This window comes from Vicugna pacos, chromosome 21 (genome assembly GCF_048564905.1).
Source record: "Vicugna pacos chromosome 21, VicPac4, whole genome shotgun sequence".
In the NCBI taxonomy this organism is placed as follows: domain Eukaryota; kingdom Metazoa; phylum Chordata; class Mammalia; order Artiodactyla; family Camelidae; genus Vicugna; species Vicugna pacos.
Genome location: NC_133007.1, coordinates 19,605,436 through 19,633,366, shown reverse-complemented (window position 1 = coordinate 19,633,366; position 27,931 = coordinate 19,605,436). Strand labels below are relative to the sequence as shown.

At 36.5% G+C, this 27,931-nt stretch overlaps 1 protein-coding gene across 2 annotated transcripts; it reads left to right on the top strand.

The window, feature by feature from the left end:
• Nucleotides 1–45: 45 nt before the first annotated feature.
• NUF2 (NUF2 component of NDC80 kinetochore complex) lies at nt 46–27,931 on the top strand. 2 transcript variants are annotated; one of them, XM_006209034.4, is made up of 14 exons: nt 46–176; nt 3,487–3,629; nt 4,824–4,898; nt 5,807–5,883; nt 6,386–6,447; nt 12,463–12,560; nt 13,713–13,786; nt 15,119–15,215; nt 16,114–16,176; nt 18,583–18,720; nt 20,704–20,844; nt 21,853–22,028; nt 22,962–23,097; nt 27,574–27,931. In XM_006209034.4, the coding sequence occupies exons 2-14, from the start codon at nt 3,507–3,509 to the stop codon at nt 27,706–27,708; spliced, it is 1,395 nt and encodes a 464-aa protein (XP_006209096.1). In that variant the 5' UTR covers nt 46–176; nt 3,487–3,506; the 3' UTR covers nt 27,709–27,931. The 2 variants fall into 2 exon arrangements, with proteins under 2 accessions (XP_006209096.1, XP_015098859.1); XM_015243373.3 differs by having other exon boundaries at nt 53–172.

The following is a 27,931-nucleotide window of genomic DNA, read 5'->3' as shown; positions in this document are numbered from 1 at the left end:
AACCGGCATCCGGCGAGGCTGGAGCGGCAGGAAGTGGGCGGGGAGAGACGGGGCGGGACTTCCAGTTGGAGGCGGCAGGTTTGAAAACTGACAACGGTCGGTGTTCTCTGAGTCTTGACTTCGCTTGAAGCTGCTCGGCGGACTCGCCGCCCTCCCGTGGGCGGCTGCTGCGGTAGGTGAGCGCTGACAGACCCTGGCGGACGGAAGGAGGGAGACCGAGTGCGCCTTCTCGCTCCGCAGGGCCGGCCGGGGCCCGGGCGCCGGGCCCAGCAGGGTTTTCTTTGTGCGCATCGCCGGGGAGGAGACTGGGGACGCGAGCCCCTGGGAGGTGGGGGCGAGCTCAGAGGTTCTTTTCATTGGATTTTAGTCCCCAAAGCAACCTGAGCTCAGTTCCTACAAAACTAATGGGTGTTGTCCGGTACAGCGTAGATTGTGGGAGAAGAAATTTCAGCTGAAGCTGGCCAGTTAAAATTTGCATTTATATATACTTTAACTCACTTATTTGGTAGATAGTGGGGTTGCAGATGCTGGTCGGCTTTCTACAAATCTTCGTTGCTCAGACATCGCTTAACCAAAGCCAAAGCCAAGAATCAAAAGGCAAAAATGTCATACTAAGTCCAAAAGTCAGAGGAAGAGAGCGATGTATGTGTGGCGCTATGCGTGCGTGGCAGGATCATTTCCCCTGAACGAATTCAGGAAACTTTTTACTTAAGTTTTTGAAATTGGGCGTCTTTTCGATTTGTTTTTGTTTAACCTCTGCTTCCTAGGATTTTGATTTCCACTGTTTAGTTTATTGTAGCAAAACGAAGTGCCTACAGTTTAACAAGTGTTTTTTCGATACCTACTGTGTGCAGGATCCTGGTGGTGCAAATAAATGAGAAACCGAAGGGGTAATTAGCAGTAAATGACTGTTACTTGGTAGGCAGTCTGAGGGTCACTTTACATATATTAGTTCATTTATATACTCTATCCCGCCAAGGAGCTCGGACTGTGTATTGGAAGGCCTCTTTCCCCCTCCTTCCCACATATCCCCCTCTGTCCTTTACCCTCCGTCTCCTCTCAGTTCCACTCTCCCTTCCTCTCCACACACACGTGAATGAATTGGAACTGAGATTGTACTGTCAAAGAAAGAGAAACTGGATATGGGAGGTGATTCCAAAAGGGAAATTTGGGAAACGTCTTGGAGGAGACTAACTTGGAGCAGAAAATTTATTAAGTTATTAAACTGTGGAAGGTTTTAGAAACCGAGCAGAAAAAACTTGAATTTGATGTGACGGGAAGAGCAAGTAATTAAAGTATTTTGTATTTGGTGTTTTATACGGATTAATTTGATAGCAGAGCGTGCAAGATTTTAAGAAGAGAGGGATGTGCAATAATAACTTATGAAGATATTTTATGTGTCTTTATCATGATAGAGGTATCTGATCCAGATATAGCTTGTTTTGGAAATTTGACTTTTTCTGCAGCCTTTCTTTGGGCAAGTCTTTTTATCAAAGACTTTCAAATCTTTGACTTAGGTGAAAATATAGAATGCATATTTATGTTGCAAAAAACATATATAAGGTGTCAGAATCTGGATTCAAAAAGATTCTGGCTGTAGAATGAGAACTTAGAATTACAGAATTCAATAATAGGAAATGCAAATCCTTGCTAAAGGTTCATATCATCAATTATGAAAGAAGAACATGGAGAAATCCTGGCTTGATATCATATCACTGGGCTACGCTGAAGAAGTTCTGGGAGTTTCAGTCAATCACATATGTATATTTGTCAGTGTTACCGTAGCACGGGATCGACAATGACCATTGCCAACTGTATTAATATTCTGCCCTAGGTAGACCCTGTCTGGAGTGTTGTGTTCAATTTGAGCATTACATTTTAAGAATACATTGACAGAAAAGTTTTAGAAGAAAGTGGGTGGAATTGGGGGTAGACTATAACAAGGTCATATGAAGAGTGGCTATTAAATTGTACACACCTTAGACAAGAGAGGGCTAAATAAATGTGATGGTTTTTTCACGTTTTTGAAAGTGGAGTCATGCAAACAGGGATTAATATATTCTATGTAGTTGCCATGACTAGAAAAAGGTCGAGTAGGTAAGGGTTACAATAAATAGATTTCTACACAGTATGAGGAAGAGCTAACTGATTATTAGAGCCATACGAAGGTAGAAAAAAGTGTCGCCTTGAGACTTAGTGAATTCTGGGATGTTTGTAAGTGTTCAAGCAGAACTGGGAAGTTACTTGTTAATCATTTAGAATGGCTTCCAACATTTGTCAGAGTTTAGGCAAGTAGCTGAAGTTGCTTTTTAATCCTAACATATTAGGAGCCTAAAGAAATAGATCTCCAGAATTGTGGGTCATTTTGGTTTGTTTGCAAAATTGAATAAATTCACATTGGATTCCTGGGATCCCACTACTTCCCTAGAGAGTAGGGGACCCGTAGGTGATAAACCAAGTGTTGTTAGCTGAGTGGCTTCTACTGCTGCTGCTTCTACTGTTACTGCTGCTATTCTGCTGGGCACAGCTAAAGATAGGAAGAAAATGAAAGTGCCTTAACTCACCAGGAGCTCACAATGTAGTGCCAGAGTTCTGTAAACATTATCACAATGCACTGTGGCAAGTGCTAGTCTAGGGTGGGATTTCCTAACCTCAGCATTATTGACATTTTGAACTGAATAATTCTTTGGTGTTGGGTGTCCGGCATACCGGCGTACCGGCGTATGCATTGCAGGATGTTTAGCAGCATGTTGGGTCTGCTACCCACTGGGTTCCAGTAGCATCCGCCTCCAGTATGACAACCCAAGGGGTCTCCAATGTGAGAACTGCTGCTCCAGGGGAACGCAGGTGGGACTGTCTCACTGTCTGAGGATGTTAGGGGAAGTGGTTTCTTGTTTTATTTATTTATTTTTTAAGTTCTCTCTCTGGTGATTGGAATTCCTGCCAATTACAACTATTCTATTCTTACTCTTATTTTTTTTCTGTTCCTACTTACATCTGAAACCTTGCTCATCATCTCACTGTGTGTACATTGAGTAGAATGTCAGAGTACAGTTTTATTATTTGCCCTATATTGCTATTGTTTGTATATAGATTCTGCTGATAGTGTTGCTTATATATCTTGCTTTGAGGATTAATTCTCAGGATAGATCTTATTATTAAACTCTGTGTCTCCCAAATTTAAAAAAGAGAAGCATGGTTCATTTCTGTTCAACCTAAGTCCTCTCCCATGTTAAGGAAAACAGCATTAGGAAAATGCAAAGATGATTGTGTTGCTTTCGACTAAACGTTATTTCAGGAAATATGTGTGTATATTTGTTTTTAATGTTACCTTACTAGGATATTTGATTATTTGATGATAGTTAACTTTACTATGAATATAGTTCAACCTTGGCTTGTTAATTTTGTCCTTAAATTTGTCAGCTTCCAGATAATGAGAACTGCTGGTTGTGCCATGTTTCTGATCTTTGTTTTTAATTCCTTCAGACTAGCAGGAGACTCCGAAGATGGAAACTTTGTCTTTCCCCAGATATAATGCAGCTGAGATTGTGGTTCATATTCGAAACAAAATCTTAACAGGAGCTGATGGTAAAAACCTCTCCAAGAATGATCTTTCTCCAAATCCCAAGGTAACATGCCGTTGTGTTTGCCTGTGGTTGATGTTATTTGAAAAGAAATTAAACTACTAGGTCTATAGCATGTGGAGACGGGACTGTATTTTACTATTTGACATAGGCTAGCGATTTTAATCCAGAGAAAATCTCTCACCTAGTGTAATTTAAAAATAACATAAAGTTTTTATGTGGGGCAGCTTCTACATTCCCATTAGGAATTCAAATATTTAATATAGTTGTTTTCTTCAAAAAAAAAAAAGACTTCTAAACCATAGACATATTAAAATATATTAAATTTTTTTATTATTATTGGAGTAGTGGTCTGAGGGCACCATTTATTGGTACAGCATAAAGGAACTTACTCTAGGTGGTTTCCAATCACAAAAGTGCTTACAGTCGTCTTTGGAAGCTTACAGACTAATTTTCCTGCATTATGTCCCAAGGGAGAATTGACTTGTTTTGACAGACATTGTTCTTTGTATCTTTAGTTATTAAATGCAAAAATGAACTATTTATGTGTCACAGAAAATCCCAAAGTCTCCTTCCAGTTTCCTGTGTTCATTTTGAAGTGGTAACATAATAAAACATGTCTAGTGATGTAGAACTAAAACTTTTTGATCTTAGTGCCTCTTTAAGTTTTAAAATGGAATAACATCAGACTAAAGAAGCTTGTATACAAATCAGAAGAGGTTCTGTGGGCTAGTATTTGGGAATCACTGATTTAGAAGATAAAGCTTAAAAATCTCCTATTATCCTATTAAATTTAAACCTCCTGGGTCATAGTATTCACTTAAACTTTAACATCTAACTCATCTTAACCTTAACATCTGAGGCATTAAACAAGGTTTCCCAAGATCTTAAAAAAGTACACCTTCAGTGTGCCATTTTTGCCACATGCCTGACAACCTGTTTTGAAAGACTAACTCTTTTTCCATTTCCTAATGTGGATGGATTACCTGGATTGGGTTTGAACATACTTGCTATCATTCGTCTGTAAGCTTAAACAACTGATCTCATTGGCTATTTATTACATGTGATCAAGCTGATAAGTATATAAATTGCTTCAAAATTTGGAAAAATTGGGAAGCATTTCAAGGGAAATGGAGTAATTTTGTCACCCTTTTCTTCTTTGCATCCGTTGCCTGCAGTGCTGGACAGTAGTGGTGGTAGTGATGCAGCAAAGTGTTAAAAGTTATTTTTCTCTTGCAGCCTGAAGTCTTGCACATGATCTACATGAGAGCTTTACAAATAGTATATGGAATTCGACTGGAGCATTTTTACATGGTGGGTTTCAGACGAGGAAAAGAATGTTCTTTTGCTGCGTTTCTCCTGCGCACATTGTGTACTGTTTTCAGGACAGGAAGTTCTTGACTTCACTTTTCACAAAATCAAAGGCTTATATAAAATTAATGTCACTTATAAGAGAATCTTGGGCATAATAAAGGTATATGTTGATAGCTTTACTAAGAAGAAAACTGTAGTAAAAGAGACAAATTACTGATGCTGTGCCATTATTCGCAGATTTATAGGTTTGTCCACAGAGGCTGTAATAAGCAACAGCAAAGTTTTCACAGATACTGTTCTCTTCTCAGAATGGACCCCAAATTAGAGTAGGAGATGTGCACTGAGATTAAAACAGTTGAAATAAAGCAGTTGAGCTTTTAGCAAATTAAGTATTTCTAGGAGGAAGATCATTTTTCTTAATCTTTTTTTTGCTAAAATCAGGGCATCATCTGAAGATGCACTGGAAGTGTAATATCTGTGTAATCTCACCAATATTACATATTATTTAAAAATCAAAGGCTTTGCTACTTATTTGCTGTGAAACCTTGCTAAGTTAGTTTCTTGGTCTATAAAATAGGGGTAGTACTCTGTCCTAGCGTTGATATAAAAATGAAGAGAACGTATTTAAAACGCTTAGCATAGTACCTGATATTTAGTAAATGCTAACCATTATCCCTTTAGTTTTTCACTCATTTAAAAAGTCTTTATTAAGCACCCACTGTGAACCTAGCATTATTAATATTAATGACAACTCTAAAGTTTTGTGCTAGGATCTGTGTTGTTTGTTTTTATATTAATGATAAGTTAATACATTTTGATTTTAATCTATGACTAAGGTTTTTTGAGGTTGAAGATTTTCCTTTTTCTGATCAATGTCTAACTTGGATTTTGCGATCTATTACATGTAGATGCCAGTGAACTCTGAAGTCATGTACCCACATATAATGGAAGGCTTCTTACCAGTCAGCAATTTATTTATTCATCTGTGAGTAGAGTCATGATTTTCTTTGTTCACTTTCGTATTTACATTACATTAAGCTTAATAATGTGATTTTCTTTGGGAAGGAGTTTCTACCATTTTTCTTTCCACTCTATTCCATAAATATTCAAAATTATACGTTGTCAGCAAACATACCTGCCTTCACCTGTGGCACTTTCAGTTCTGCTTTCTATTGATATATTAACAAGTTGTGAGTCTAAAACTGTTGTAGGGTTTTACATTCTTAGAGTCCTAGTACCTCCAAGAGTGTATGTTGTTTATTAGAATCTGTAACTATACATTGGTATTAGATGAATACTTGTATAATACACAGAAAAACCAGATTTTAGTGATATAGGATTATGTATTGTCATAGACTTCTGACTTGGTCCTTTGACATTGAGAAATATATCCAGAAATGTTCTTGAAAATAAAACGTTTATGTCCTTTGGCTTCGTAGTAATTCACAATACACTTCTCAATATTCTTCCTCCGTTTCATCTTCAAGGGACTCGTTTCTGCCCATCTGCCGGGTGAATGACTTTGAGATTGCTGATATTCTGTATCCAAGTAAGTGAGAATTTAAAAGGAATTTTAATGTTTGGTTTCAATCTAACATTTTACCTTTCCATCAATAAATGTTTTAAAAAAAAAAAGACTTTAAAGAAATTGGATCTAGAAAGTGTATCTGATCCTCAAGGACGATTTTTTTTTATATCCTATTATTGGAACTTTTTTCCTTTGTAAAGCCGCAGAAAAGCTGTTTGGTTTTCCTGATTGGTTTTTCTTAACTCCTTACACTGGAAAAATTCCCTGTAAATCTGAGAATATGACTACAAGTAATACACAAGCTTGGTGTTTCATAGTTGGATAGTGGCTTCATCATACCACTTTTATCAAATGTAATAATTACTTTTTACGATGAAGAAAATACCTCTTAGCACTGATAATAGTCATATTATCTTAATATGTAAAATTCTCCTAATTTTGTGTCAATTAATTCGTTTGACTGATTCACTTGATATTTGTACATCAGGTTATTTCATGTTGCAAGATATTTGTTGTGCTATTTAAAAATTTGTTTTTTATCCTCTTTTGGATCTCCTGCTTTTGTTGTTGTTGTTGTTTATTGTCATATAATTTACTCAAAATGAAAGTTCACTGATTTTAAATGCATAGTTGAATAAATCTTAACAAGTGTATGTAGTTGTATAACCACGGCCACATCATGATCCCCGAACGTTCCCCCATAACTCTTCATGGTCACTTACCTTTGGTGATCTCCTTTTACCTGCAGCCACTGATCTGCTTTCTATCATGGTAATTTTTTGACTTCTCAGAACTTCATGTAAATGAAATCACACAGTCCTTAGTCTTTTGTGTCTGGCTTCTTAACTTAGCATAAGGCTTTTTGAGATTTGTCTGTTATTGCATTTATTAATACTTTATTTCTTTCACTTTGGAGTAGTAGTCTATTGGAAGTATATATCACAATTTGTTAATCCATTGTCCAGTTGAAAGACATTTGAATTGTTTCCATTTTTTGACCATGATGAACAAAGTTGTTGTGAACATTAACACACAAATCTTTCTATGTATACATGTTTTCATTTCTCTGGGTAAATATTGGAAATAGAAATGCTGGTTCATGTAGTAAGTACATGCTTAACTTTTTGAAAAACTGCCAAACTCTTTTTCAAAGTGGCTGTATCATAAAGTGCCTGCATTATCACCCGCAGTATGCGATAGTTTCAATTGCTTCACATCCTCCCTGGACTTGATATTGTAAGGTTTAAATTAAGACATGATAGAGGCTGTCTAGGTGCGTCTCACAATTTTAATTTACATTTCCCTGATGACTAGATAACAATGAGCATATTTTCATATGCTTATTTGCTATCTATATATCTTGGTGATGAAGAGTATATTTGAATCATTTGCCTACTTTTTAAAAATTGAATTGTCTTATTGAGTTGGAAGCCTTCTTCAGATATTTTGGACACAAGTAGTTTATCAGATACATGCTATGTAAATATTTTCTGTTGGTCTGTTACTTGCCTTTTCAATTTCATAACTGTCTTTTCAAAAACAAAATATATTTAATTTTAAAGATTCTAGTTGATCAACTTTTTTCTTCTATCATTCATGAAACTATTTTTTTGTTCTGTTTTACCAAGGAATCTTGTCCTGAAGGACAAGATTTACTCTTATATTTTGCTATACGCATATCGTAGTTTCAGCTTTTATTGTTTAGTGCTTGAATTTTTACATGTCATTTAAGGTTCTTTTTTTTTTAATGCATATGGTTATCAAATTATTCTAGGACCACTCCTTGAAAAGATTATCATCCATTCCCCGTTGAATTACCTTGGCACTTTTTGTCGAAAGTAATTAATCAACCACTACACATCTATTAGAATGGCAAAAATCCGAAACACGGACAGTACAGAATGCTAATAAGGATATGGAGCAACGGGAACTCTCATTCATTGCTGGAGGGAGTGCAGAATGATACAGCTACCTTAGAAGGCGGTTTGTCAGTTTCTTACAGAACTAAATGTTTTCTTACTGTACAGTCCAATAGTCATGCTCCTTGGTATTTACCCGAACATGTTGAAAGCTTATATCCACACAAAAACCTGCACACAGATCTTTATTGCAGCTTTACTCATAATTGGCAAAACTTAGAAACAACCAAGATATCCTTTCATAGATGAATGGATAAATAAACAAGTACATCAGGGCAGTGGAGTATTATTTAGTGCTATAAGGAAATGAACTATGAAGCAATGAAAAGACTTCCAGGAATCTTAAATGCGTATTGCTAAGTTTAAGAAGCCGATCTGCAAAAGCTATTTACATTACCATTCCAATTATATGACAATCTGGAAAAGGCAAAGCTTAGGGAGATAGTAAAAAGATCATTGTTTGCCAGGGGTTGGGGGGAGGGAAGAATGGAATGCCAGGGCCCAGAGGATTTTTAGGGCAGTGAATCTGTCTAAAATGGTGGATACGTATCATTATTCATTTGTCAAAACTCAGAAAATGCAACCTCAGGAGTGAACCCTAATGTGAACCGTGGACTTTGGGTGGTAATGATGTGTCAATGTAGGTTCATCTTTTGTAACAAATGTACCACTCAGGTGGGGGTTGTTAATAGTGGAGTAGGCTATGCATGTGTGGGGGACAGAGTATACGGAAACTCTACTTTCTGCTCAGTTTTTCTGTGAACCTAAATCTGCTCTAAAAGTTCTACTTTAAAAAGAGAAATATACTTATACTCATATGTATGTGTGTGTGTGTGTGTATGTATTTTTGGCTTCACTCTTCTGCTCCATTGATCCATATGTGTCTCTTCACACCAACCATACTACCTTGATTACTTTAGCTTTATAGTAAGTCTTGAAATCAGTCGGTATAAGTCCTATAACTTTGTTCTCTTTTTCAAAATGCTTTTAATTATCCTGATCCTTTGCATTTCCATAAAAATTTTAGAATCAACTTGTCACTTTCATACCTGCCCCCTCCTCACTCTGGAATTCTGACTGAGATTACTTTGAATGTATAGTTCACTTGAATAATTGACAGCTTGATAATATTGAGTCTTCTACTCCATGTGTATATCTCTCCATTTATTTAAGTTGTCTTTAATTTTTCACAATGTTTTATAATTTTCAGAGTACAAGTCTTATATACATTTTATTAAACTTATCCCTAAGTACTTCATATTTTTAATGATATCGTATATTTCTTTAGTTTGAATTTCTGATTGGTTAGTGCTAGTGCAGAGAAACAATTGATTTTTATATATTGATCTCATTTCTAGTAGATTTTTTTGGTAGATTCCTTAGGGTTTTCGACATTGACAGTCATTATTTGAGAACAAAGACTTTTCCAGTCTAGATGTATTTTGTCTTTTTCTTTCCTTCTGCAGGGGCTAGGACTTCTAGTGTAATGTTGAATTAAACTGGTGGGAGCAGGCATCATTATCTTGTTCCCGGTCTCAAGGGGAAAGCATTCTGGCTTTCATCAGTAAGTATAATGTTAGTTTATAGGGTTTCCTTGGATGGCCTTTATCAGGATAAGGAACTTCTATTCCTAGTTGTGTCATGAGTGGGTGTTGACTTCTGTTAAATTCTGTTTTTGCATTTAGTGGGAAAATCACGTGGTTTCTCTTTTTCGGTCTAGTGGATTATGTTTGATTTTTGAATGTTAAACCAATTTTGTTGTATTCAGTATGAACCCCATTTGGTTATGATACATTATGTTTTTTTAATAGATTAATGGATTTGATTTGCTAATGTTTTGTTGTGTGTTTTTTGTGATGATGTTCATGAGGAATATTGGTCTGTAATGTCACTGCAGTGACAGATTTGGATTATCAGGGTGTTGCTGACCTCTTAGGATGAGTTTAGAAAGATTCCCTCTTTCATTTCCAGGAACAGTTTTATAAAATTTGTATTTCTTAAATGTTTGGTAGAATTCACCAGTGAATCTATGTAGGATGGTAGTTTTTTCTGTGAGAAGGTTTTAAATTAATTCATTTTAATAAATGAAGGGCTACTCTGGTTGTTTATTGCCAGAGTTCCTGAGTGAGTCTTTGTAGTTTACCTTTTCAGCGAGTGTATCCATTTCATTTAAATGGGCAAATTTATTTACATAAAGTTGTTTATAATTTTCCTGTATCATTTTCATAGTCTTTGGGGTCAGTAGTGATGTCCCCTTCCTCATTTTGACATTAGTAATTTGTTTCTTTACCCTTTTATTTTCCCCTGATCAGTTTATTTTCTGTTTTATTGAGTTTGTGCTCATTGTTATTTCTTCTTTTTTCATGCTTGTTTTGGGTTTGTTCTTCCAAGTTTTTAAAGGTAAAAGCTGAGGTCGTCAATTTGAGACCTTCTTTCCTAATGTAAGTGTTTAGTGCTATGAATTTCCATTTTGCCCTGCTTCAGCTGCATCCCACATACTGATTATGGATGGTTTCTTGTGTGTGTGTGTGTGTGTGTGTGTGTGTTTGAGTGCACGTGTGCACATGCATTTTGGATTAAAATTTAAGCTCATCTTCAGCAGGTTAGTCTATGGTCTTCCTTTGCTTCTGGGATTGAGGCCACATCCCTCCTGAGGTATGTTTAGCTTTTGACAGTTATTCCAGGGTTAATATTGGCTAAAGATCACTTTTTAATCTTAATTCCTAATTTTAGTAGTTCTTGGATCACATAGATAGTTTAATTTAGACTAAAAATCCATATGGCGATAGGCCCAAGGTTCAGAATTCTCAGGGGAGGTTATTTCCTCACTAAAGACAAGGCTGAGACAGTAGTAGCTTTGCCATTTCCCTGTGGTGGTATGAGAGATTTTTCTTTCTCTGATCTACCATTTCACGAAGGATGTAGCCTCTCTAGAGTCCCACTTCTTGTAGGGATCTCAACTCCAATTACCTATGTCATGTGGGTCCAAGGCATCATCACCTGTTTGTAAATGGAAGTTAATCATCCAGACCATTTGCTTGCTCAGCCTGGAGTTACTGTCTCTTGGTTCTCTGCATGTCTGGCTATTTTTACTAAGACTCTCTTTATCACAAGCTTTCAGCGGTTTGATTATAATGTGCCTTTTGAGGACTTTCTGTTTGATTTTTTTCCCCTTACTTAGATTTGCTCACTTCCTTGCATATGTTCATAGTTTCTATCAAATTTGGGAAATACTCAGCTATTTTATTGAAGGTTTTTCATCCATTCCTTTTTGTAGGACTCCAATTACACATTTGTTGTGTTGCTTGATTTTGTCCCTCTGCTCTTGGGACCTCTATTCATTTTTTTCCCTCTGGCCTTCACTTTAGATGGCTTTTGTTGCTGTGTCTTCAACTTCACTAACTCTTTCATCTGTAGGTCTGATCTGCTATTAAGCCTATACAGTGTATTTTTCATTTTAGATGTTTTGTTTTTCAGTTGTAAAAGTTGGATTCAGGTCTTTGTAAAACATCCTTTCTCACCTTCTAATGCTGATGCTTTTTTTCTACCTTCTTGAACAAATGGAATATATTTATAGAATATATTTATAAAGGCTGAATCAGGAAGAGCTTTTATAAATTCTGGTTGCTTTGGTCTCTCTAAACTCTAAACTTTATCTTCATGACTCTGCAAAACCCATAAGTTCTGTTTGTGTTCTCCCTCCCTGCAGCACAGCCTGAAAATTCTCGTAAGTGGTGGGCTGGTACATTAATAGGGTTCACCTCGTTTATTTCTCTTGGGGACTGCTGTCGTATATTGCCTGTTGTTCAGTGTCCACAGTGTGTTGCTTTACATATTTTTTTCTGGTTTTCTGGTTGTCTAAGATGGGCTAGTAAATCTGGGCCCTATTGTTCTCATGGGCAAAAGTGGTTTCTATTTTTTTTTTGTTTTGATTATTGATGCTAAGATAATTCTGATCTTTAAGTTAGGGCAGATATCCTGCACTGTGGTTGACTGGCATACACACATTTTTATTCTATATACTATGAGCAGAATATATGGTGGGAGAAGATGAATTTTCATTTTTATGTTATATGGTTTTGAAGCTTTATTGAAAGAGCATCGCTTTCTATTTTAGAAGCAAAACGGACAAGTCGATTTTTAAGTGGCATCATCAACTTCATTCACTTCAGAGAAGCATGCCGTGAGACCTATATGGAGTTTCTTTGGCAATATGTAAGCTTCAAGTATATTGTGGGTCACATACCTGATCAGTAACATCATTTTGAACTACTAATCTGTTTCGAAATCGTTGTCCCAGATACCTAATTGTTTTGTGGACATTAGAATCAAATCTATATATTGTATGAGTTGCAGATTTTAGTAAGCTTATCTGAGGGTGAGATTTTCTTCTTTGTTTGGCATCATTAGGGAGAGGTTGGACTTTTTTGTTTTAATCTCGTAGCTGAGACTCCTTTCACTATGTTAGGAAATGCAGGAGAGGATCATAGTGATAACCATATTTTTTTCTTTGAAGTTGGATGGATAAAGCAGTGTTCTTCCAATTATTAAGGTATTCGAGGTTTATATTTGCTTTCTGAATAATGGCCTTGTTTATCATGCTTGCCCAGCATTACATTATAAGATTCAGTCCAGGTAAATCACTTTCACAGATAGAAACTCATTTTGTCAACAATTTAGAGAATTTGTAAGACTATGGGTCATCTGTGTGACTTGTTCCCGCCTGTCCTCAGTTTTGGGTACCATATTTTTAGAAAATCACCCAAGTAACACTAGAGTGCTAGGACTTAAGCAGCTGAGCTATATGGAGAACTACAGCCTTGCTCAAATTGCATTAAGCTTATACCTCCTAAACATCACATACTCTCCAAAACGTACACTTGTCTGTGCCGGCACATACAAACACACGATTTTGCTTCGCTAATTTCTCATTTTTTAAGACACAGCTCATACATCTGTCATTTCTGTGAAACCCTCTGTGACGCTCCTTTGCCCAAGTTGGATTGGATGTCATTGTTCAGTCCTGTAACAAGCTGTTTTGTAGTTTTATATTTGTTTTTCTGACTCTTCAAGGAGATTGAACTACTTAGGCCCAGGAATTATAAGTTAGTCCTTTCTTGGGAATTTTTCCTGGTACTTAGCATAATGCCTAACTGTGCTAAGAACTCTACATTTGTGTGTTGCGTACGTAAAGAAATTCCTAATTCACTTATGATGCCTGATTCTTTCTTAAATTTCTTAGTTCTGATGGTGAAAGTTGTAGAGTGAGCAAGCATTCTGCAGCCTGTACTGGTAGATATTTTAAAAAATACTTCACTGATTATATTGAAAAACACTAACATGGAATTATTAAAATTGCTTTAATAGAAATCTTCTGTGGACAAATTGCAGCAGTTAAATACTGCTCATCAGGAGGCGTTAATGAAATTGGAGAGACTTGAGTAAGTAGGAGGTTTACAAATAAAACAAATGCAGTTTCAAAATGCAAACTGAATGTAAGTAGTATTTTACAGCCTATAGTTTGCTGTTTTATCTTCCTTACTAACTAGCAGAGTGTTTAAGTTTACCTTTTCTGGAAAAGAAAAGCTAGTTTTTCTTCTTTCTCTTAATGCATAATGCATTCTTTGACCTTTCTTGTTGTTGTTGTTGTTGTTAGCGCATTAGCCAGCGATGTTGAAAGCCATTAACTGGCTCTCCCAAATTATATCTGGAGGTATTATCTTGTGTACCTGAGTAATAACTGACCGGATTCTCTTTCTTCCTTCAGATCGGTTAATTCTGTCAACATTTTTATTCCTTCAACAGAGGTTTTCTTTGTTTTGTTTTGACTCAAAGGAGAAAGAATCATTTGGGGGCTATGATTTCTTGGCCTTATATATATTGATTTTGAACAGAAGAACTTTTTATCCCTTCTAATTTGTTGATGTCTTTGGGTTTATCCATTTTAGGTGAGATTTTTTTTTCAGCCAGCCTTGGCATAAATTGCCTTTAGAGACAGCAGTAAGCTGAAAAGACTGGGAAAAGGAGTTAGATATTAAAATTTAACATGGTAAATTTACCATAAACCAAGTCAAAAGAGAAGTGACAGACTGGGAGAGAATATTTGCAACATATGCAGCAGAGCATTACCATCTCTAATAACAAAGCCTAGTATTCCTAATACACAGAGATCCCCTACAGACTGACGGGAAGGAAGATAACAGAAAAATGGGCAAAGGCTATAAGTAGGGACTTCACAGAGGAAGAAGTGCAGATAGCTCATTAAAAATATGTAAAGACTGTTAAGCTCGCTAGCAGTTAGGAAAATGAAAATTAAAAGAACAATTCTATACTATGTTTCAAAAACAAGTTGAGAACGTTCATAAGCAAGAGACTAGAATGCGTGTAAGTGCTCTTAGGAAGGATTAGCAGAGCACAAGAAATGGGTGGCGCGGGAGGGGGCTGTGGGGAGAGGAGGGCCCTGGCGGAGGTGGGGAAACCAGCACTGCAGGTAAGGGTGGACTTGGGAGGGTAGGTGTGCGCACAGATGAGTCCGTGCATAGGTTTGGTGGCAGGAAGTTGAAGGAACTCATCTGATGTTTATTTTCTCTGGGTACCAGAGGCCAGCCAGGTCATCAATTTAAAATCGCTGTCATGTGGAAGGATAGGAATTCAGAAACATGAGAGCAGATGGCTTTTTTCACTTAAGTTATTGGAGGGCAGAGACTCTTTTTTTGGCCATTCAAGGTTAAGAACCTGATGTGTGTTATTTTAATCTATTTTGCTGTATTTAGCTCTGTTCCGGTTGAAGAGCAAGCAGAGTTCAAGCAGCTTTCAGATGACATTCAGGAGCTGCAGCAGTCGCTGAATCAAGAGTTTCGTCAAAAAACGGTATCTGTTGTTAGACACCTTAAACTTTTTCGAAAAGGTTTCTTTGTAGATGTGGAGGGTCTAAGAGCACATTACTTTCAATTATTAAAGAAATAGAGAATATCACTGTGTCCATTTTTGCCCCTTATAATGGATATATACTTCTGTCATCCAGGTCAAACCATGATTATTTCTTTATGTTGTCGAAGTTATACGCTGTCTTGTTGACTAGAATTTTTTACGATTTTTCTGTGTCTAATCCTGATGTTTTCAAACTGTGCATTGAGGCACCCTGGATGCTGCAGCAAACCCTCAGGGGTGCTTCAGGAGATTTTAAATTTTAAAGGGAAACAAGGGCGTTCAGCATTATCAGACACTGCTTCAACTTCTAGCTCGAGGTAGTTCACAGTTTCAACGTTAACTCATGTTACCTTCCTTTCGTGTCTTTGTGAACCTGGGGCTTTGACATTTGCTATGATAAAAAGCAAATGTTATGTGAAAATTATCATGCAACAGGAAATGAGAATTGTCTGGGTCCAGTGATTCTAAGATTTGTGTATTTGTGCTGTGTCCAGTTTATGCAGTACATACATCCAATTGGAGGTAGTTGTGGCTGTTTAAAAATGAAATAAAAATGTTATTTTTCTTTCAATTTGTGTGTTTTACTTTTTCAAAGGGCTGCTAAGCTGTTAAGACATAAGTCCTTGCCCAGTTGTTTGGATTTAACTACTTAACAAAGGGGCTGTTAGGTGCTTCTTTTGGCCTTAGGGTCATCACGAACAGAGAAAGTTTGAGAGTATCTGGTCTAGTCCGTTTAAGTCCTCTCCTTTGTTACTTTTATTTTATGAGAAAGCATTGAATGGCTAAATTTAAATCTGTCTTGAACCATTCTAAAGCAGCTGTTTGTTTTTTTACTTAGATAGTGCTTCAAGAGGGAAATTCCCAGAAGAAGTCAGATATTTCAGAGAAAACCAGGCGTTTGGTAAGCATCTTTTCATTTAACTAGCATTTAAGGTTTGAATCTTTTTGTGGAGGAGTATTTTAACTCTGTGTTATTGTCAAATGTTTCTCTCTTTTTCCCTTAAAATGAAACTAATTCAACTTTTTAAAATTTTAATATAATGGGTGACTGTTATTTTAAAAAATATGTAAATGCAGACGTGTACGGTGGAAGTGAAAATCACCTGAAAGCTCATTGCACAATCAGCAATGTCATCGGTTACATTTCTCTTTGCAAATGTGCCAGTACATGTGTAATTTTACATAAGTGATACTATACTCTGCATGTCTCAAGCCTGCTTTTTTTTTTTCACTTTACAATATGGTATAAATAGTTACAATGTCATTATAGACCCTCATTTTCATAACTGCACGTGGTTGTGCGTTCTATGATGGACCTTAATGTAGATCCTTTTAGTGTCCTGACAGACAATCACATTGCTTCTAATTTCTTTTGCTGTTGAACAATAGTGTGTGTGTGCTGCACACCTACACATGTACCTATATATTTGTGCACCAGGATGATGTTTTATCTTCAGGTGGATTCCTAAATGTAGGATTTCTGGGTTAAAGGGAATCACACTTAAATTTGGCACACATTGTCAAGCTGACTTCTAAAAGATACCAATTTGCACTTCTACCAATAGAATGTGAGAGTATTCCTTTTACTACATCTTTGTGAAAATTGATGTTTTTATGTTTTTTTTCTTTTTTTCTTTGTTACTCTTATAGGAAAAAAACCTCTCATTTTAATTTTGATTTTTTTTTTCAAAGTGATTTTGACCACCTTATTCAGTGGCTTGTTACTATTTTTCACTTTGTTAACTACCTGTTTATGTTTCTTGTTTTTATTTTAAACTCCATGAATTAGGGTTATTAATTTTATTTGTCTTTCAAATTCATCTGTTTTTCCTGTTAGAAGGTTTATGTTTTTATTTAGTAAAATTTCTAAATATAGCCTTCATGGTTTTGGCTTTAATTCCATACATGGAAAAATCTGCCTTTATTCATTTCTCTCTGTTCCAATCTATATTAAAACAAAATCACTTTGTAGTTATAACATCAAATTTAGACTTTTTGTAAAGGAGAGGAAAATGATGAAAGTCAATGCTAATGTAAGGAAAATGATCTCTAATTTTGTAGGGCATTAAAAGAATAATGTCATGGTTTGCTAAATTTTAAGAGTAAAATAACAAATATATTGTTTTAGACATTCAGCTTTGGTCTCTGAGTTAGTTGATCGAAAAGTAAAAACTTTAAAAAATTTTTAGTTAAAAAAAATTTACACAAACTACACAAACCGTACAGTAATACACTCCTGTTATAAAATACTCAAATGACACACACACACTCACACAAACACATACATACCTATACATACATATATATATAGAGAGAGAGAGAGAGAGAGAGAGATGAAGGGCCCTCTCCCCTCTCTTCTCAGCCCACTACAGGTTACACCTTTCCAGTCCTTTTTCTGTGCTGCTACCTGCACATTTATAGGTGCATATAGTCATTTGTTGCTATTTTGTTGTGCTGTTTTTATAGGGACAGGTTTGTGTTATATGGAGATCAGTGAGTTTATTCTTATTCTTAAATTTTTTGCCAGTCTTTCCTTCATCAGTACATAGAGTTATAGGGTGTCCCAAAATAATGTAAATGCAATTTTATCAACTAATACTTGGGAAGGAATTTCTTTTTACATAATTTGAGACGTACAGAAAAGTTTTAACAGAATTCTTAGATACCCTTCACCTCAGCTCCTAAGTGGTCTGAAGTTGAGGAGCAGGAAATCTGTTTTAGTTTACTAACCATGGATTGAGTACCTTGCCAGTGCTATTACTTTCTCTGGGTTCTGGTGGAGCAAAGCTAACTGTTTACAACCCCAAGTTGCTCATTCAGTTCAGAAACATGTTACGTATATAATTATGGTAGTGCATGTACAATAACTATCCTGTTTATAGAAGGAATACAGAGGAAGCAGGAGCAGACTTTTCAAGGGTTAGTAGAAATTCACACACAGTACAAGAAGGGGATGATGATACTCAGGAGGACCGTGCTAAGAGGGAGAGATCCCTTGTAATTGTGCAAACATAAGACTGCCTAGTATTACTGGATTGTGGGGTATAATAGGAAACTGGGGGAAGATGACACTGGAAGGGAGACTCAGAGCTGCATATGAAGGATCTTGCGTGTTGCACTAAGGAGCTTGATCTTTGGCCTATGGACAGATGTGAGCAGTCAGGCAGGGGAGTGGTGTGGTCATAATTTAACTTTACCCCCCGCTACAGCAAGCATAGACCCGATTTCTTTGTTCTTTTCCATTATTATACTGGCAAATCAGCAGTTTTATTATTATGCCTTACATATAAAAATCTTTTCTCAACAGAATGAACTAAAATTGTCAGTGGTTTCTTTGAAAGAAATACAAGAGGGTTTGAAAACAAAAATTGTGGATTCTCCAGAGAAGCTAAAGAATTATAAAGAAAAAATGAAAGATACAGTCCAGAAGCTTAAAAATTCCAGAGTGAGTTTTCTTTTTATTTTAATGCTTTTCTATCTTTTATTTTCTTTTTAGCAACTCTTGTTTAATCATGTGTTAATTTTTTAATTTACAGATTACCTATACATCTCTTCCTCTTTAGCTTTTTGCCCTTGTCTTTAATTTTTAGCTCTTTTCTAAAGTGGATGTAGGGAAATGAAATATAATTTCAGGACATTTGTTAAATTATGCAACTAACTTTTGAGTCTTTGCCCTGGGTGATCAGAACAGAAATGACCTGTCCTCATGAGGCTTAGTTACTTTATTTTAAGGGAGAAAAGTATTAGACAATTTTATAATCAGTTATATAATTACAAATTATAATATGTATTAAGAAAAAGTATAGGATGTATGTGTGTAGGGGCCAGAAGTATAAAGGAATTCCTGGTACCGTCTATTGAATTTTGCTGTGTACCTAAAACTGCTCTAAAAAGTAAAGTCTATTAAAAACACCAAAAAGAGAAACAAACAAACAAATTAAAAAATAGTATAAGGTGCTTTGAAATAGCATAATGAGAGTAGCCTAATTTAGTATTGTGGAAATCAGAGGTGGGGGTGGGAAGGAAGTGGAAATTTATGCTGGCATCTGAAGGATGAACAGAGGTTATCATATAAACTTATACTTGGAAGAGCATTCAAGACAGAAGGAACAGCATACGCAAATTCTATGAGGTAATAGGAGTAAGTTATATTCAAGGAAGAAAGCATGAAGTATAAGGAGAGAGGCATGAAACAATGATGGAAAAATAGGCAACAGGCAGATTATTCAGGGTACTGGCTTTTATTTTAAGAGCAAGGATGTACCACTGGTTGGTTCAAAGAGGGATGTTGGAACATGGTATGATTTATGTTTAAAAAGATTATGAGTTACTATGGGAGATGGATTGTGGTAGGGTGGGATGGAAGAAGTGGGTAGACAATTTAGCATCCTTAAGAGGAGGTTTTTAAATCATTAATTAAAAAAAAACATTTCTGGTTTTTCTCTGGATTTGTTATTTAGGTCGTTCCTGATGATCAGGAATTATCGCAGAATAGACAAGGATTACTAGAACAGAAATGAGAGTTCCGAAATAATAAACAATTCTGGTTCAACTGGCTGTTTGTCTAGAAGAAAAGGGAGTTGAGTCTACACCTTGTAGCATTTACAAAAATGAATTTTAATTGGATTAAAAATGAAATGAGTTTAGAAATCTTAGGAGAACATTTATATTATCTTGGATGGGATAGAATTTTGAAATTAAGATTGGAAACCCAAAAGCTATAGAGAGAAGTAGACCTGTGCATGTAGTGCATATGACAGATAAAGGGATTATATCCATGGCGTGCAAAAATGCAAAATAGTCTTTACAAATTAATGAGAAAAAGACAACTCAATGGACAAATGAGCAATAATATGATTAAGCATTTCACTGAAGACAAAATCCAACTAGTTAATAAGGTGGGAGGAGGGGTAGGCTACTGGGGAAAGGAAAGAAACCTTTGTATTTTGCAGTGCTTATGGTTAACATATGTTCATTTCCTAATTTTAGAAGAATTCATCTCTTTGAAAGAATTAGTTGTAGTAATAGTGATATAATAATAGTTATTAGACAAATGAATAGGAAGATTATAATTGGTAATGTAATTGCCCAGGAGTGATCAGGAGTCGTTTCAGCATTAGGAGAAATGAACTCCTTTAAAATCGTCATGAATAACCTTCGGAGGGTACTTCAGTGAATGGTTTAGAAAAATTATGGCAGTTCTTCTTCTTTGTTCAAGGATATTTGGCAATTAGGAAGCATAGTTAAATGTGCTCGGACACACGGCAGTAATACTGCTTTGTTACTGACCTAGAAACTTAATTGTTCTCTGCTCTTAAGCTTTCAGTATTAGTACAGAAATTGTTTAAGAGCAAACAAGTTGACATACTACAGTTTCATAAAGGAGAGTGTCAAAGTGGTTTCTGTGTTTTTTTTTTTTCTTTCAAAGCAAGAAGTGATGGAAAAGTATGAAATCTATCGAGACTCTGTTGACTGCCTGCCTTCTTGTCAGCTGGAGGTGCAGTTATATCAAAAGAAAATACAGGACCTTGCAGACAACAGGGAAAAATTAACCAGTATCTTGAAGGAGGTTTGTACTATGTGGAATTTTTATGTCTTTACTGTGTAACAGTTTGCTGTAGTCCCTTGGGTTTGCTTTTACTTTCTGTTGCTGTTTTCCTACAGAAAAGCAGAATCTGTAGCATAATAGATGTGGCAACGTGTATGCTCAGAATAAAGCACTGCTCTTTTTAAACATTGCAGTAGCAGACCCATTTTAACTTTCAGATGGACAGAGTAATAAATTAATTAACATAGCATATTGCCATGTAAATTGTGGGGAAAAGTCATGAAATTTTAAACTTGTTCTAACAGTTGGCAGTGATCTTCTAGTCAGTGAGCAGCAAGTCCCAACGTACTGCCTCGCACTGTCGCTGGGATCTCTAAAGAGACGTAAAGTTTCTGGCACCGATCTGCCCTGAATGATGCTGGAGAGCTAATGCCGACGGCTTTGAGTCTGTCAGGCTAGAGACTTGGAAATCCTTTTCACTTCTTAACTCTATCATCCTAACCCAGACTGTCCCCGGGATCACTAACATAGCATTTGGTAAAATTTCTTTTTTGAGGGAAGAGAGGGTTAGAAGGTGAGATTGCCTGAGCTATTCGTCCCCACCTACATACTCCCCTCAACTGCCATCAAGAGTCAGCAAAAAAAGACTGAGATCCACTGCTTTTAATTGCATCTAGGGTCTACCCTTTTCTCTTCATTGCTACTGCCTTAGCTCAGACCCACACCCCTTCAATGTAGCCTGTTGGCTGATCTTACTAACAAGTGCCTCTATTCCAATCCTTGCTGGTAAAATGCCATGGTAGAAACACCTCTCCAGGTGTCAGGTTCTTTCTCAGGACCCCTGATGCCTTCCTGACGTCTCTTCTGTTCAGTCTGCTTTCTTGTGCTGGGCTTTCGGTGTTTAAACAGTTGTATCGCGTTTTAAAATTGTGTTTTATTATATATAGCTCACCTTCAAAAATCGTCCTTCATTTTGTTTGTAAATCCTAATTGGTTGTATTGACTTTAAATACGTCTCTTAAAATATAGAGCCTGAACCTGGAGGACCAAATTGAGAGTGATGAGTCAGAACTGAAGAAATTGAAGACTGAAGAAAACTCCTTTAAAAGACTGATGATTGTGAAGAAGGAGAAACTTGCCACAGCGCAGTTCAGAATAAACAAGAAGCATGAGGATGTCAAGCAGTACAAACGCACAGTGATCGAGTATGAACTTGTTTTCAACTTGATGCATTGGAAAGTAATTAGGAAAACCTAATACATTTTTTCCCCTAAGATTCCAAATCTCCTATAACGTTAAAAAGCTATTCCGCCTTTAGGTGCCTAAAACAGATGAGTTAACCATGAATCTTATCATGCTGCTACGTCTAGGCTTAGAGGTGTTTTAGGTATCAGTTTTGTTTCTTTTTCAGATACCACTCTAATTCCTTCGCATAATTCTTCAGAAGGGTTCTGGCGCTACTGCGTATTTCAGTGTACTGTAGAGACAGCGGCCTGAGCTGTATCCTTAGAATGAATCAGCTGGTTCTTCTTACTGTCTAGCTCTGTAACATTATAGGATAGTCTGAGAAAAAGGTCTTATTTTTTTATTAAGGTAGGAAGTCATACTTTGCTAAGCATTTTGTTGTTGTTGTTGTCATTTTTGGCCACTATGTTGGGGCGTTTCATTGGCAGAGTCTTCTTCCCATCATTTCTAAGAATGTGTTTTTAGAATAAATGCCCCAGGTGGGTCTATGAGATGTCACTGTTTCAGCCTGGGGAATTGCCTGAAGGTTTTCTTTGCTCTTCCTCGTGCAGATAAAGAAAAAGGGCAGAACCGAGGGTTTTAATTTGTTGCCAAGCTGCCTTGCAGAAAAGTTGTGCTGATTCACACTACCAGCAGTACATGGGTGAGCACAACTGGGGAGATGTGACTTAAGACCTTCATTTTAAATAGCAGCTTTTGTGTGTAAGAGCGCACTGCGTGCCGTGGCATGAGTATAGGGCCACCCTGGGGTTTTCATATGTTTGCTTTCATATCTTGAGAAGAATTTTAGGTGTGTCAATCAAATATACAGAGTCACACTCAAAATTAGAGTTAATGTTTGGCTTTTTAGATGCTTAAGAGGAATTACAATTTAGCTGTCTATTTTCCTTTAGAGACTGCAATAAAGTTCAAGAAAAAAGAGGTGCTGTCTATGAGCGAGTAACCACAATTAATCAAGAAATCCAAAAAATTAAATTTGGAATTCAGCAACTGAAAGATGCGGCTGAAAGGGAGAAACTGAAGTCCCAGGTGAGTATATGTTCTTAAGAACTTAATTTCAGATAATCTCATGAGTTTAAAATGTAAATTATATCGCCCTCGTTTTGAAGATTTTTGTCAGTTCTCTGCGGAGTAGAAATTGGCCCCTTGGGTCTGTTGCTTTTATTTCCATTTGTAGCATCTTTTCCATTACCCTGAAATAGTTTGCATGTATGTCTCCTTCATACCTTTTTTTCTTTCTTGCCTTTTTTCCCTGTTAGCACCTAGAATTGTGCTTTGCAATAAGAGTAAGTGCTCCATAAAAGTTCTGAACTTTTAGTTACTTTAGGATGGTGATTTTAAGTAATATCTTCTAAAAAATTTCTGCATCTTTTTTTCCTGATAAAGCGATCTCAAAAGTATTTACTGTAACATCAGTGTTAAGTGTATTTGCTTTGTTACCTGAAATAAAATAGCTTAGATCTATCTCTGTATTTTGAGACTTTAATGATAACTTTATCATAATTACCTAAAGTTACTTTGCTTGTTTCAAGTGTATTTATATTGTCTCATATTGTCTGAAGTTTAATGAGGACAGGCATCTTGTCTTCTACATTTTTATCTTCCAAAATGTCCAGTGCGAACATAAAATGTTTACCTGTTTTCTTTTTTTTTTTTGACTGCCAGTGACCCAAAGAAATAGTCTATTCCTGGTACTTTTATTACATCTCATTCTTTTTTTTAACTTTTTAAGTTTGTCCAATATCCTTAAGATTGTCCCAAGCTGCTCTACCTGAAGTCACTAAAAACAACCCTTTATCATGTAAAATCCTTTGGCCTCTTTTTTTTCCCCTCATTCTTCTTCACCTTGCCTACATTGATATCTTAGTCAAGGTTACCTAGACCTCTGATATCTGAAAAATATTTAAACACTGCTGTTACTACCTTCTACCATCCACACCTAATTTGCAAGGATTCCTGATACTAAAAGAACCACAGTAGGCAACCCCTGTACCTGTTCTCAGGAACTATTATCTCCTGAAAGATTAGGTTGTTAGCACGCGTATGTGTAAGTGTGTGCATGCATACCGAAGACTGTCTCAAGGCTACTTTAAAAGGTAGGACAGAAGGAAGGAATGGAAGAAAGAAAAATGAAAAGAAAATTATCGGATTTCCCTCCCATGGTCTGCCCAGTATACTGTCCTGATTTTTGCTATTCCTTCTTTTCTTTCTACATTCCAACTACTTTTCTTTTTTCTGCCCTTTCACTGTATATAGACTCAGCCCTTGGCCCTCAGTTTCTCTCTAGAGTGGGGGTTAGAAAGACCTTAGGAGATATTTAATCCTACTTCTTAACCAAATCAAATGGACAAACATTTGTTATCACATGGTCAGATACAGTTAATGAACCCATAAGGTTCCCATGCCTGCTTGAAATTCCTTTTAGTTTTGTGCATATGTGTCTCACCAGTAACATTTTAAATTTCTCAACTACAGCAGTCATGTACTTTTTACCTTAGTATATCATGTCAAACCAGGCCTGGAATGGGGCCTTATCTGTAGTACACTTTCTGTAAATATCTGTAAAGTTGGGAAGCCATGTAGCATTTGCGTTTCTTCAAGCTAGCTGTGTGTTAGACTTCAACAGGGAATTTGAAAGTGAAGAACCCCCCACCCAAATGTATTGAGTTAGAATCCCCAGCAGTGGGGCCAGTGAGCCTCAGTGTCTCACGCGGCTGTTGAGAACCACCGATGTGTTCTGCTCCGTTGTCTTTAGTGTTACAGAGCTCATCACTGCTCAAGCTGACCTCCTGGGGCAGCATTAGTTACTAAAATGTCACTTCTTATACTGAGTTTAAAACTGTCCACTGCTGCGCTCTAGTGAGCCAGGGTCTTCTCTCTGGGACAAATCCGTGCCCTCTTCTACCTAAGAACACTTCTGCTTAAGACATTTGAGGATAAAGATCATAGATTCTTCCAATCTTCTCATTCAGGTTAATTGGCCCTCGTTTTCCAGCCATTCTTTGTAATATCACTTTTATTAATACACTTTCCTGTTTAAAACAGGAGCTCCCTGTTTTCCTGCAGTTATTAATTTTATTACTTCATTTGGCCAGTCATTCAACAAATGGTCTGTGCACCTACTAGGTGCCAACCGTTGTGTCTGACTCAGGGAGTACGTGTGAACAAGGGAGTCCTGATCCCTGCCTTCTAGGATCTGTACAGTTTTGTGTCTGAGGTTGAATGGAAGGTGTATTCTCCACATAACTTTCTCTGGCTCCTTTCAGGTCTCCTTGGTTTCTCTCCTTCTCGAATACTATCGCATTGTAGTCTGTTCTGATTGGTGCTGTCCAGTGGGGTAGCTTCTAGCAGCATGTGACTATTTACATTTCCATTTAGATTAATGAAAACTGAAATACACTTTAAAATTTAGTTCCTTGTTAGTACTAGTCACATTTCAGGGGCTCAATATCCACTCTTGTATCAGTCGTATGTCTCCTTAGGGTAGGAAGCGTAATTGCATGTCCATTGTGCTGTTGCACTGTTTACAGCGCTACTTGCAGAAGGTACTCGGTAATATACTGGTTGATGAATCAATACATACTTGGGGGACAGATGGATACACTGGCCATAAAACTCCGAGGATATTATGTAATCCTAAATTTCTCTGATTTGAAAAGTGAGGTAATTACTAGACCAGTGCTGTCCAGCGGGACTTACTGCTGGGAGTGCCCTGTGCTGCTCGGGGCAGTGGCCAGTAGGGGCATGGAGCCGCTGCGCACTTGAAGTATGACTGGCACACCTGAGGAACACGTGGCTACGTAAACATAGGTTTAAATAATCACACGTTCCTAGTGGTTGTCATATTAGACACCACAGAAGTAGAGTTTGAGTTTAAAAATACTTAACTTCTGTGAAGCCGTCACAGTAAAACTTACTTATTATGTGAATTAATATTATAAAGTTCCACTTGGAGGCAGAGTTTAGTTGGAAAGTGAAGTGTGTAGCTTTTGTGAGGGCTGCGACCTATCGCTACTAACGTCCTGCGAGGTTGGCTTAGAACTCCACGCGTTTGCCTCTGTGGCTGCGCCACTGGGACTGGACTCCAGTGTTGCCTTCATTCGTCACGGTTCTGTCTGCAGGATCGGGTCCCTCCTTGAGAATGTGGCTGTTCTCAGGAGAAGGCTGTTCCTCTGAGTATGTTGAAATGGTTGACTCAGATATTTACAGATCGTATATCTTTATTTAGCCACACTTCGTTTTAATAGTTTGTCACAAGTAATGTCTTTCTAACAAATTTATTCAGCTTTCTTTTTTAGTATAAATAAATATAGATCCCCATAGACCTAGGAAATTAAATTGATCTGTAGCTGCTGAATGTGCTGATTTTTTTTAGAAAATGGTGTTTATATAAGCTAACAACCAGTTCACCTTACTTTTCCTACAAGATTTAAGAAATAAAATATCAAAAACTTTTGGTTTATTTTCCTAATGATTCATGTTCCATCATAGCTGTAGTAATCTGATGCCTGATTAGATCTTCTGTTTCTGTATTAGGGTTTAATAATGATCTGTGTTTGGATTTGGGGAAAGTGTTTATCCTTATAGGTGGCAGTCTCTGCAAATAGCATTCTTTTGGGGAACATTTTGAATTCATACCATATTAAATTATAATCTGTGTAATTTGCTCCAAATCAGAAGTATCTACATTAGAATTTAAACTAAGATAAGTAGTAGCCAAACTATAGGTTTAAGAAAAATTTAATGGGAGCAACACTTAAGATTGAGAACATTTGTGCCCATTATACCCATTTACTGCTTTCTCCTCCTATTGGAAAAGGCCTGCTGTTTTATTTCAGTGGTGAAACACTTCTTATAATCTTTCCAAATACCACTTTTTCTTGCACCAAGGTTTGAGAATTATTTAAGGAAAAAATAATAAACAGATCAAAATTTGTATTTGATAAATATGAAATAGAAGACAATGTACGTAGACTAATTGGTTTCTTTTATTATTTTATTCAATCTATAAATATTGTTCTGTATTTTTTACTCATTCATAACACATCCATTAAGTTTATGTGAAAACTTATTGCTTACAGTAGAACTGCCTTATCAGTTTATTAAAACAGCTTTAAAAGGTATTAGTATATTTTTCAGTCCTATAGATTACTTATTAAATCTGTTTACGTATCATTTAAATGACAATCAGGGTCAAATACAGAGGTGATAGCTGCTCATTTGCCTGGTAAACATTAAAAGCTCCAAAGTAAAAATTTGTCTCTGATAATTACAAATATGTTCTTAACGTCTTGGAATCCAAATCATTGTTAATGTCTCTGCTTTGTTCTTTCTAAGCAGCTGACTTTTTGATGCATCCATACAGCTTACAGAATGAATATTTAATAAGAGTAAGCACACATGTGTGTGCACATATGCATAAAATTGTCTAGGTTTTAAAATATTAGTAATAAATATGAATGAGACTATTGGAATACTTGCAACTCTATTTCATTTTCCACTTAGGAAATATTTCTCAGCTTGAAAGCTGCTTTGGAGAAGTACCATGAAGGCATTGAAAAGGCAACAGAGGACTGTTGTGCTAAAATAGATGAGAAAACAGCTGAGCTGAAGAAGAAGATGTTCAGAATGTCAACCTGATTAACAGAATTGCACATCTTTTTGTAAATAGCTTGCCGATTGTTAATTTTATATTTGGAAAGGGAATAGTTAAGTTGAAGTTACTGGAAGTATCAAAAGTACCACATAGTGTTGGCTCAGTCAATTTTATATACTCTCGTAGGTAATCGTTTTGTAGGATGATGCATGTAATGTACTTCTGTGTACTTTTATGAACTTGAAATTAAAATACCTTGTGCAGCTA

Excerpts from the sequence above, each read along its gene's own strand:
- NUF2 (XM_006209034.4), top strand. The coding sequence starts at position 3,507 with ATGGAAACTTTGTCTTTCCCCAGATATAATGCAGCTGAGATTGTGGTT. Across the intron at positions 5,884-6,385 it reads AGCAATTTATTTATTCATCT|GGACTCGTTTCTGCCCATCT; the intron begins GTGAGTAGAGTC and ends TTCATCTTCAAG. Across the intron at positions 23,098-27,573 it reads GGGAGAAACTGAAGTCCCAG|GAAATATTTCTCAGCTTGAA; the intron begins GTGAGTATATGT and ends TTTTCCACTTAG.